Here is a 12,451-nt window from a genome sequence, read left to right as displayed (position 1 = left end):
TTGGGCGCTCGGAACCAGTCAACGAAGTGCCCCGTAACGCAAAACCCCTTCAGTCATGCTTTGTTGGGCATTACTACACCACAGCGAAGTACCAGCCTTCCCAGACAGCAAGGGTGTGAACTAATGCGCAGCATCTAAGCCTCGTTGCTCAGACGAAAGGAAGGCTATGAGTTATGCCTGATGAGTTGTGTGTTTTGAGTGTGTCGTGCACTGCAAAAGCGACACGTCAACGGTGACACACGCAGGATGCCGGAGTGAGGAGCGGCCCAGGAGGCAGGGTACGCGCGCTGGAGTTGGAGCACCCGGAGCGAGAGCATCCTCCCTCACACGTCCGCGTGCGCACCGCACGAGGCCCACCGATTGGGTGGTGGTAGTAACGCGTAAACATGTATTTTGTGCGCATATCACTGGAACAACGAGTTAGTGTAGAAGAACAAGCTGGCACGAGGGGTCGGTGAGGCTCATCTTCAAAGTGGAACATGTCGCCTCCCTACTCTCTCTCTGGGTGTGTGCATGTGATTCGGAGGGAAGCAATTGTTTAAATACAGCAAGAGACAGAAAGAAAATTTGGTTTAAGGCTCGGAAATCTCAAAGACGTCGTTCATTTTCTCCATCTCGTCCTTGATTTTCGCATTCTCCTCACGCTGTTTTGCAATTTGCTCTGAAAAAGTAAAAAAAAAATCAGCAAGGGTTACTTTCTGGGAAGACAGAATTAGTTTTAAAATATCTACTGTTGTGCGAAAAAGAAACCAACAGCGTGTGAGAACTGAACACAAGCCACTCTGGAAACTGCCAAGCCAATAAGAGCGGTGTCAACCCGCCAGTCAATAACTCCATCACAGTTATGCGGCATGAAATGCCATGCAGGTACGACAGTTCTACTCAATTTGCCAGGTGTCAGAAAACCTTGAAGCATCGAAGATTGTCGCATTAGCGATGATATTGAGTCCCCTTTATTTTTCAAGTAAGAACTCCTTACCTACGTCAACCTCGACTCATTGCCAAGTTGATGTAATATTTGCCGAGTTAATCTTAAAATGAAGCTATTCGCCGTTTTGCTGCAAATTAACTAATCAGACGCTTCAATGGGCGGTTTTTAGTGAGTTAGAGACAATATGCAAAATTACTATTTCATTGCTGCGATCTCATTGTCTCTGTGCCTTTACTAACTGATAACGTGGAAAACACTCAATTAAAAATCGTTTTAAACAATTCGCAATCACTAATAGGGTAACCAAATTGCTATCTTACTACGTCTTCAGGTACACACCTGAAGCCAACTGTTTCCACTTTATACTTTCATGGCAGAAGGCCTTGAAAAGATAAGTGCCAAACATAAACCGTTGAGCTTTCGTAAGATGACTAACACGTGTCATCAAAGACACTCTACTGCTGCAATGTGATGGACATCAGAGCAAGATAATTCTCAAATTACTCTACAGTCGAATTTATTGGAGGATATGCTGAGCATTTCGAACAAATTTAATACCCTCTTCTCCTTAAAACGGCGTAAACGGTACTCTCGGATCTTCGTGGCTCTAAATTTAGCCCATAAAACTAAGCTCTTGCTGCACACCTACCACCGCTTCATGCCGCCAAAATGAGCTAATGTATAACAGGGAAGTCACAACCAACTCTAAGAGACACTTACGCTTGAGATTTTCAATGGATTGCTCAAAAGCTGCTCCAAGGCGTTCAGAAGTCTCCGCGGTCCGAATGGCCTAAATGAGAGTAATAGCTGTTACTGCGAGTGCTGGTGCTAATTTGTAGGAGCTTGATGGGCATTCGATGGGTCGAAAATTGGCCGAAACACTCGATCGTCTGAGCTGTGGAGTTTGTGGTGTAAATAATCTTTTCTATTTAAAATATTTGTGACCCAATTTTTCTCTGAAATATTGCCTTCAAGTGATTGGACGGAGGCTCAACGCTTACTATGGTCGCTTCGTAGAAGTTGTGGGTCTGTACTTGTCTCATGTGGGCTTCATCAAATGCACAATTGACACACGGTGAGAAGCCTCCCTAGAACAACCTCCTGTGCAGAACCTTTGAACGTGTTCAAATGAAGACCAGACTCTGGCTCGAGAGTCATCATACCAGTGAGGATCGAATAGACAGCTTGATTTACCGGGCAAACGCCTCAATTCATACAAGTTTATAGGAGATCTGCTCTAAAGTAATGCAAAATCCTAGGCGACCCCTTTAAGTTTTTCTAGTACTGAAAGCTTTAAGTTTCGTGGACTTGTAAATAACTTCATGAGCACATCAAATGGCTTCCGACTGATCGCCTGGGTGATAATTAACTGGTCCGTGAAATTTTCTTGCACATTTGAAATAGATAAGCTAAACGAAAGTAGACGGACTTCACGCATATCGCGGTTAATTGCTTGGCACAACACTTGACGAAAGAACTGAGTAGAAAATCAAATTCTTCTCTTTTTCTCTTCAGTTACTATGCAAACTGTGCTGTTTTATGGCTTTCTGCAGTTAACCAAGCCTCGTTTATATTGGGGAGCACAAGCTGTGGCAGCTCCGTTTTTCATGTAAGCCTTAAAGTTCAAGGTCCGAAGAAATGCTTTTCCTCCTTGAGCACTTTATAGTGCACACTCATCAAAAACTAATTCCGGAGGAAACCGATTAAATGGAAATGATGGAAAAATCACAAAATGAACTGGGCTGATGGCACGTTATCGCGATGGATTAATAAGTAGCAGGAAAAGCTTCCTAATTCAAAGTGTATAATTTGGTAGAAACAACTCTTATCGCAACCACATTTAAATTCACAGATCGCGAATGCAAAAACATAGCAAATTACGCAACACGAGAATTTCTTGTGAATACAAATATTAGACAGCATAATGTCTGGGATACAAGTACATGCGTCTCCTCCTAAGGGTACGATGCAGCTTGGTTGTTTTGGCAATGGGATGTGAAAAAGGAAGTAGACTATGACAAGTTGGCATAATCTAAACGTACCTCATCTAGCCTTTTCTGCAATTCGGAGACTTTATCCATCAAATCAGTATCATCCTGTATCAACAAATAAATAGACTTCAGCGAAAAACTAACCAAGTTTCAGTCTTCAGCAAGACTGGTTAATCGATTTGGTGGTGAGGGAAAAGCGTTTTTGCTGTGCAATTAATGCGCAAAATATGGCCATTAAATTTAGGAGTGGGGAAAATAATATTGCACACCAAGAAGAGTTTAGCGTTATTATTAGCGTAGCAGTTGAATCACACACAGTGCCCCAAGGAAAAAGATACGACGCTCCTTTTGTTTCCGATAAAAACACGTGAGAAACTTTGTGACTCAAACACACATTTCCTGCTGTTTATGAGGCTGCATGCTTCCGAAATGGTGTTGCAGACACAATCGGCAAAACATATGTCATCAAAGGTAGATGTAGATGAAAATATAAAATGATGAATAATCATATTACCTCCTACCACAATTTAGGAGAATCTTCAATTGTCTTAGAATAGGCAAACCTATCCGAAATTCACATAAATTTTCGACCTACCCACGTAAGAAACAAATGTGTACAAGGGAAACTTCAAGGTCTTGTAGCAAAAGAAGGTCAGCAAACGCAAAATGATACTTTCATATTCTCTCACGTATCAGTTGAACCAAGCCCTAGCCGAAGAAGGAAATGGAGACAAGAGCGTCTGCCAGAAAGCAGTAACGACAACAGTGAGAGTAGAATGTGAACGCAAATTCGCACGCTTATTCGTACACTTAACTCCACGCGCCCCTGCGCCTACGGGTTTGCTGTGAGAACGCGAGTTCTGGACTGACCCTCATGCCCGGTGCATCGGAGTTTCAAACTCTTTCCCCAGCCAGTACTTCATAGCGGCAGCAATCGTTCTTTTAGCAAAAGAACGCAAATTCCTTGATGGGTGTTCTTTGCCAAACATAATTCTTATGGACAGTGGTAGATTTTCACTGTGCATGAAGCTTAAGCCGAAGTTAGTGCTGGGCGTCCATGATTGCTGTGCCATTCTCGGAAATTTTTATCACCACATGACTGATATCGAACTATTTATTAAAATAAAGTGACTTTTATGTGCATATTTTAAGTGCATTTCTCGTAGTTTCAGAAGACTCACATTGCCCCATTGCACCATGGATCGGCACACCTCATGTCATTCAAAATTTTATACTTTTGCGTAAATAACCACAGGAGTGCCAACTTGTGTAATGGTCAACAATGGAGAATGATTCATTTATAGCTACACTGGGTCTTAAATTACAAGTGCAGAAACTGTTCCCTGCTTCATAGCAATTTTCAGCCTCGTGCTGACATAAAAAGTCAGTAAGAAAAAAACAATGACAAATCTACAGAATCGAAACTTACATCTACTTTAGTTGAAAAGCATGTATAATAACCATTACGTCTTAACTGTTGAAGTGAACACCCATTCACCAAAAGGAAAACAATATCGTTGGAAAATTCACAAAACTCCTATCAATACATCACGCTAGATAAAACCGCAGCAAATTTATGAATCATTTGTCTCACCGAATGGGTCAAAGGGAAATTACTTAAAAACTAAAGAGAAATAAGGGTACAAATTTATTTGCTTGCAAAAGTACTTAAGCAGTTCTCCCCTCACTATCAACTACTTTCCGATAACAGGCACCAAACCAAATTCATCAAATTTAAGTATTACCTCGGAGTCATGAGTAATGATTTGAATAAGTGCCTTTTAATTACGACTAACAGAAGAGATTTCTTTAATTTTTGCAGCAGTCATGAAATACTGAATTCATATTAATCGTATGCCAAGGTGCGCAGGAGCATGGAGAGCAATGGAATTATCTAGACTATTATTATAGGACACGGAAGTGGAAGTTAATAATAGTCACACAAATTCCAAAGCAAAATGCAGCAGGCAGTGAGTGTGATGTTAGTGTGCAGTTTTCATTCGTGAGGATCCTATCCACTAACCTCAAAGTCTTTTGATTTTAGAATTTCAACCTGAGAGTTGGCGTCTTTAAAGCCCTCTTCCAAACGCATAGCCTCACTAGATAAACATGTAGTACTGTGCAGAAAAAAATGACTTACGCTTCTTTTAAAGCAGCACGCTTTTCCATCCTGTTGCGATTTTGTTCCATATGTACAAGGCGCTTTTTCAGTTCTTCGTACATCATATCATTCTTGTTGGCCTGTTCTTGAGCTTCCTTTAGCTCATCTAGCAATTTTTCATGCTTCTCATAAGCGTCTTTGCTTTTTGCCGTAAGACTTTCTGATGATCTTAAAACAAAATTAGATTCTAACGGTGGAGTCAGACTCACTCGTTAACACCAGAATAATGTGCCTCCAGTTTGTGGATTTCATCAAGCTTGGCCTTTTCCTGCTCTGCAGTCTTCTTGATTTTTTGTTGGAGTAAAGTTTCCTGATGCTGTAGCGAGAGTTTAGTTTGTTCTAGCTTTAAGGGCTAGTAAAAAAGTTTTGACAAACCTTATAATTTTCATCCTCTGCGTTCTTGATTTCGGCGTTCAACTCTTCTATTTGTGACTGCAAATTTTCCTGTTGAACCTTCAATTCGTTTATTACATTTCGCACAGTAGCCATTATTTTCAAAATTTATAGGACATCCAAATAACTATAGTGAAAATCGTCTTAGTTTAGCAAGAACAAGGAGATTCTTTACGGGAAAAATCCAAGTGCAAATGTAGTAAAGAAGAAAATAAGATGCAGACCACACATATTTTGTAGGTCCTTAAGAAAAACTAAATAACAGTTACCTAAAAAGCAAATTTCTTGATTACATTCGGACGCTCAAGCGAGAATGCCTAGTAAAATTTGAATTAGGCATTTGCAAAAAACCTATTAAAAACCTGCCAAAACAGATAAAAGAGTCAATGCCAAACTTAACTTAAAACCAAACACACAATAAAACACTTAAAAAGTGTAGTTAAAACGGTTACGTGATGTTATTCTGCAACCAAAGTATTTCCGAATTTTTTCAGATATTTTAGTTTGTCAGCGCTAGTTGTTGCATACAAAAAATTTTGGCTAGGAAAAAATACAAAGTCAACCAGAGGTTAAAAAACCCGACAGAAAGACAACGCCATATCGTAAAACACACCTCGAGTGTCACAAGCCCAAACAAAACAAAATTGAATAGCCGCGCAACTGGCGGCCTTTAGAATTAGACATATCAAACATAAAACCGAAAATAAAACTAATAGCTTTTTTGTAATCGTTGCTTAATTTTTTAGTAGCTTTATAGTTAAATACGCTTATTTACCTCAGATGCATTTTTAGGTATGTTTACCTTGAGCGTCTCTAGATCCGCATAATTCAAAGTAATTATGCTTGCTGGAATGCGCGAAAAATACTTACACAATGGTGCCTCTATTCCTTCGATTGGCCTTGGGACCTGGCAGGTGATTCGCATACTTATTTATCTACTAACAAGAATACTTCTACGCAGTTGTACATTTCAGAACACCATGCAAATGCATTTTGGCACGCTTGTTTGTGTGCTGCAATGAAAGACGTAGTTTAAATGTGTATTTACACTTTATCTAAAACCACGCTTACTTCTTTATTTATTTTGACTTTGGAAACTACTAATCACTGGTTTATGAGGTCAAAATGACAATAATTCGAACCAAAAGCGTATAGCTTTAATTAGAACTTATGTGTAGTATTCCCTAAGGACTGTTACAGGGATTATGTGGCAGTTTTACTGACTAAATATAGACTACATTTGACTTTAAGCGCTGGACTTTTCATTTCTTTTTACTTACACTTCAGATACTAATATGGAGAAAATCAATTTTATAACAAGTACTGCCTCTATGACAGTTGTTACAAGTATTTTGTATTCTAGGTCGGTAAAAATTAAGGTTTTCCTCGAATTTTTATTGTAATATTTTTATTGGGCCTATAATGAATAATGCTTAAACGTCTAGATTCCTATCAGCGGTGTTGTTCGTGCCGTTGATTCCGCTATCGACTGTGGTTATCGACACATCGATTGCGCTTTTGAGTGTGAAAATGAAGTCCATATCGGGGCTGCGCTGAAACGTCACTTTGAAGAAAAGGGTCTACGTCGTCAACAAATATTTATTACTTCAAAACTTTGGTCCACTTTCCACCAAAAAGATAGGGTTATTGAAAACTGTATAAGGTCCTTGCACGCACTCAATTTGGAATATCTGGATTTGTACCTAATAAACTGGCCAGTTTCATTAAAGGTAAACCTTGTATCTTTTTGTTTTTAGTTCTTTGGAAATTTCTGCAACTTGCGCTCTTTTTATAGCCCGGAATAGAAGTTTTTCCTTTACTTCCAAGCGGCGAGCCAGACTATGACAGTCCTAGACTAGAGGATACTTGGACTGTAAGTTACATCAACATTTTTATGAATGTTAATCATCCACTACATAAAAATATCGTAAAATTTGATTTTTTAAACCACATTTAAATTTCATTTTTTTTGCAACAGATTTTGTTTCTTTTAATGGCTTATTTAAAGGGGAAAGAGGAACAAACTCGTTGAAAATATATTGAGATACTACCAAAAGTTGGACTAAAACTCAGTAGGGTGAGTGATTAGAAACGTACGTATTTGTGCAAGATATACAATTAATCCTAAAATCATGTAGTCTAAAACAGTGGCAGGGATGGCTACGTAGTAAAAAGTTGCCTGCCGCTTAAAATGAGTCCATGTGCGCCTGCAGTCTTTTGGTGGTTTGTCCTTAATCGTGCAAATTTTTTGGCGGTGGTTTCTTCAAAAGTTGCGCCTTCCGTACTTAATGGATCTTTGCCTACAAATGACTTGAAAAATATAAAATGGCAGAAGAACTGCCATCAGACTGACTTCAGAAATTAAACTCAGCTTGGTTGATAAGCTGATGATGGTGTCATAGGTCCTTCAATCAGTCGTATTCACGAAGTGTTTTCCAGAACACAAAATAAGCATACCAGTAACAGGACGTAGATAATTAGCTTTGGCGATTATAACCTTATAAGCTTTCAAGCATTCAAGGCTAGTGTGCAATGGAATTACTTTAATAGTGTGAGCTGGACTGTGTGCACTCCTAAATTGCATCAAAGCGTTACCAAGATAACGACCTAAATTTATGAAGTCAGCCGATGATGGAAAACTCAAAGTACGTGTCCAGTTTTTTTGAAAGACCATTGGATTTTGTATATCGGGGACATTGGGAATTTTGGCAGTGAAAGCAGAACTATCATTGCCTGTTAGTACAACTGGTATGCCTTCACTACTGAATGCTTCTTATAATATACAATGAGTAAACTCAGCAATCAATGAATTTGCATGAAAATCTCCAGACTGGTTGAGACAAGGACCAATCACCTCAAGAGTGTAATGTCTACCCATTCATACTATGGATCACTGTAATCTTTATGAACACGATAGGTAACAAACTAAGCCACACTGGCAATTTAAAAGGAATTTTAACATGCATAACGTTTGCCATAATCCATCCCTGGCTACTAGCAGGTAAGTCTTGCCATTTTATCTTTTTGACACCAAGATGTAAAGACAGTGGACCCTCTAGATCAATATTCTTTTAAGTCAGTTGTGTAACTTGATGGTTATTTTAGCATAATACTCCATCAGGTACCACACATAGTCAATTGCGATAAATTGAAGCGCTGAAAATCGGCTTTGCTCATGGTGCTATTCCTCTTAAAGTAGAACGGAAATGATGAGTGCCAAGCAACCACGGATATCACACACAAGCTCATTTGGTTTGATTAAAGGCTGTCGCGTCGATGGCTAACATGGAGAACAGACCTTACACTGCAGTCTGTAATACCGTGGTTGTAAGAAGTGATTGCAGTACTCCAAAGTCACACCATAGCTGTGGATGACTTGACTAGTGAAGTCGCAAGTTAATGCGAAAGCTTCAATGGTTTGTTATTACCATTAAGCTTCCAAACCAGTGGGTGGCACATTAGTTGATGGGTTGGAATGTCTTCACAGAAGAAGACTCTAGCACTGCATTCGATCACAGCTGGCACAGCAAAGTGCAAAGTGCCTCTAAACAGAAGGCCAAGAAATGCTTTGACTAGCTAAAAAATTGAAAAAATAGCCAGCATGTTTAATAGAGGTAAGCATAAAATGGTGAAAGTATTTAGGAACATCAATAACCACTTATTGAAGGCGCGGTTAGTGGGGCCAGTAGCCTTTTGGGATGTGGTATGTAGCTATTCTCACCAATTAAAAAGAAACGATACGCACTTTTTTCGATTAATCACACCGATGAACTGTTGGGAGCGTGTGAGGTCGGTAAAGAAAATGGGTAGGTAAATTTTCATGCTGTGATGCTCTACGGTAAGGTATCTACTAGTGTTCCTTATTACTGAAGATGCGACACTGTGTTCGAGCAATAAAAAACAGTATCTATATCATCCGAGAGGTGTACTAATTGCAGTGAGATCGCTGGGTAATTTTTTTAGTGGTATTAAGAGATAGGCATTTTCCGACTGATCTTGGTCGTACACGCACGATTCAGAAATGGTGTGATCAAAATTAATTTATTACCCTCTCTTATTCCTGGTGGCATTCCACTGAAATCCATTAGGATGGCCATCGAAGTGGTCTAATTCAAAGAAACAGTGAAAATCAGAATCGCCTTACAATACAATTTGACAAGGCTCAAAGGTCATGGTAGGCTGTTCACGAATTCGGAGTACACAATCCCCCAGTTGTATGCTTTAATTCGCACGAGCTAGCGGCCGCCACTAGGAAACCATCAGCATACAGTAAACGCAAACCTTTAAGCCCTAGACGTGAGGGTCTGGAAATTGAAACAAAAAACTGGTGGTCAAGGTAGTTGATATCAACTAATTTAACTGGTATAGTACAGCAAAAAAGGAGGTCTAGAATGTTCTGTACTGCAGCAAATATTCAACGGTACCAGATAAAATGCTCTTAATTGGGATTTCGGAATAATTGACGCAGCACCTCAAGTATTAATGTGTACATCATAACTTTTAAGTTTTTATAAAGGTTTTACAGGAAGGTCAAAATCTGCCATTGATTTACATAATCGCTTGGAGGGGGTTTGTTTTCCACTGTTAAAGGGTTCCACCAAAAATGATTCCCCTCCGAATTGGAGGCGATAGCCAAGAAAACAGGGTTCGGGCAATATTTCCCCATGGGTGTCAATACACGGTTGGAAAGTCCAGTCTCGCCTTCACCTCTGAGTTTTTAATGTTAATAATTTAAAGAAAATACTATTAATGGCTTTCACACTTATTTTACATTTTCGTACTACTCGTGCGTGTTTCGCATAGTCTCGATTATTCAAACAAGATGGATGAGAAGCCTCTGTTGAGGAGTTGGTATATTGATGTCAGCAACAATTTTGTCTCATAATTAATTTTTTACATAAGGGCCACCACCACACTTGGCAGCTATGAAATGAATTTAGGAATAGCCTGGGAATCGGAGTAAACTGGCAAATTAGATTTGACTGTTTTGGCTGCCAGAAATTTAAATGAGCTGCAAAGCTGCAAAAGACGTTACTTAAGAACAGCAATAGGACGTGCCGATGGGGGCATAACTAGCAAAATGCAAGGAGTAAAGTCCTTTTCAATTGAAACTTTAAGGTAATTTAGGGCTTTCGGCTTGATAATCATGTTAATTGCTGAGAAATTGTAATTCCAATTAGTGGGGAGTAATAGAACCAGTTCATTGGGATAGTTACAAAACCACTGCACATGTTGAATTGAATTAAGACAAGCGGGAAGAAATGGGTTGTTACAGTCCATGGAACGGAACGGAAGTGGAAAGTATTACTGATTGTGCCCATCAAGCTTTACCTTAATGACAACTTTATAGTTAGTTTTAATTAATAAACTTTGAACATTTAAAGGCCATGGAGCAATTAGTGAGAAGTGGCCTAGTTCGCTCAATCGGACTTGCAAACTTCAACAAGAAGCAAATTTTGCGCATCCTCGAGTGCTGTGACATACCACCGGCTGTGTTGCAGGTGGAAAGCCACCCCTACTTCCTCAACGAGGAAATTATCAAATTCGCCCGTGGCTCAGGCATGCAGGTTACCGCCTACGCAGCCATAGGCTCTTCCTATCTTGAGGCGTGGGTAAAACTACTTTGGATAAGCATTTCTGCGTCATGCTCTGTCATTTGCAAATATTTCCTCATTCACGCTGTCAACGTCTAACAATTTGCGGTTTAGCGTCTATTGCATGTGTCTTTTTTCGAAAATGGCCATATCTAAGCCAAAGCTTTACATAAATTTAGCAAAGATAAGGGAGTTATGCATATTCTGGATGATCCCGTGGTGTCCGCGATTGCCAAGGTTCATGGCAAGACAGCTGCGCAGGTTCTCATTCGTTTCGCACTGCAAAGGAATCTCATAGTGATACCGAAAAGCTTTAATCCTGAGAGAATTAAGGAAAACATTGAGGTAGGTCCAGTTTCTCAGAAGACACTAAAATTATCTGCCTTTGTTAAAAAACTCCAGTAGTTTCCACCGCCATTTTCGTGAGATTTCTTGTGGTCTATTAATTTACATGAATTTTAAGTGATCTGCTGAATTGACCTAGCGGTCTGTCATGCTTTCAGTAACTCGACGTTGGTTCTTTTCTAGTTTCCTTCTGACCGGAAAATCTAAGAGCTAATTATCTAAAAAAATGGCCAACAATGTTGTATTTGCAAATCGACTTTCTTTTAGTGTTTTATATTATTTACACCCAGACCGATTCCGTCTGGCCTTTGGTTGTGAACAATGTCTACCCCAATCCTTCCAATGTAAGGTGGTAGTGTTCGCTCTAGGCAAATTATACTGGTTCTCAACAGACCCCACGTGCCACTCCGATGAGTCAATATAACTTCAAAATGTTGCTTTGCTTGAGGGTGTCTAAAGGAAAAAATTTTGCTTCAAATCAGACCCAGCAGTGTGCCAAACTATCATTACTTGATAAACGGCAGCTTAACTACAAAGTAACCGCATTCTCAACGACACTGTGACTTCACCTTCATATATCGCAAACTTCTACGTGCACGCATTAACCAAGTGCAATTCCCCACTTTGGTAAAATACTACTCATGACGTTTCACTATATAGTGTATGCTAACATTTTCGGCCTCATTTCGGTCGGAATTTGAGCTTGCTCACTTTCATCTCGCCAATCGCTCATTAACATTCGCACTGTTTGTTACAACTCCTGAAGGTGTTTGACTTTGAACTCTCATTCGATGAAATGGAGCGCCTCTACGCCCTCAACAGGGACGAACGAATAATCGACCCAGTGAGGTAGGTGTAGACCTATTTCCACGGCTTGATGCCCTTTCAGGATGCGTAATCACCCTGAATACCCATTCAAGGATGAATGCCTCCACGCCTGATATAATTCAAGCACTCGCAATTAACAAATTTGGCTCTGTGTTAGGGTCACAGGCTTCAAAATAAGCCCTGTTTTTGCTAATGCCTCTTTCCGACA

The 12,451-nt window shown here is 39.8% G+C and overlaps 2 protein-coding genes across 2 annotated transcripts; one reads left to right on the top strand and one right to left on the bottom strand. All coding sequences in view use genetic code 11, as the record gives it.

Moving 5' to 3' along the window:
- Positions 1-572: 572 nt before the first annotated feature.
- Positions 573-5,572, bottom strand: EGR_00242 (hypothetical protein; the record flags this gene model as incomplete). Its single annotated transcript, XM_024489491.1, has 8 exons — positions 573-661; positions 751-906; positions 1,652-1,721; positions 2,974-3,027; positions 4,946-5,021; positions 5,063-5,251; positions 5,293-5,426; positions 5,459-5,572. The coding sequence occupies 8 exons, from the start codon at positions 5,570-5,572 to the stop codon at positions 573-575; spliced, it is 882 nt and encodes a 293-aa protein (XP_024356169.1).
- A 755-nt stretch (positions 5,573-6,327) lies between these two features.
- On the top strand, positions 6,328-12,356 carry EGR_00241 (Alcohol dehydrogenase [NADP+] A; the record flags this gene model as incomplete). Its single annotated transcript, XM_024489490.1, has 7 exons — positions 6,328-6,390; positions 6,922-7,206; positions 7,272-7,349; positions 10,861-11,084; positions 11,250-11,415; positions 12,182-12,264; positions 12,305-12,356. 7 exons carry the CDS (start codon positions 6,328-6,330, stop codon positions 12,354-12,356), a joined length of 951 nt encoding a protein of 316 aa, XP_024356168.1.
- Between the last annotated feature and the right edge of the window lie 95 nt (positions 12,357-12,451).

The sequence above is a fragment of the Echinococcus granulosus genome, assembly GCF_000524195.1.
Source record: "Echinococcus granulosus chromosome Unknown EG_S00001, whole genome shotgun sequence".
NCBI classification, from domain to species: Eukaryota; Metazoa; Platyhelminthes; class Cestoda; order Cyclophyllidea; family Taeniidae; genus Echinococcus; species Echinococcus granulosus.
Note: the sequence above shows the minus strand (reverse complement) of the source record. Positions and strands in the feature narration are given on the sequence as shown.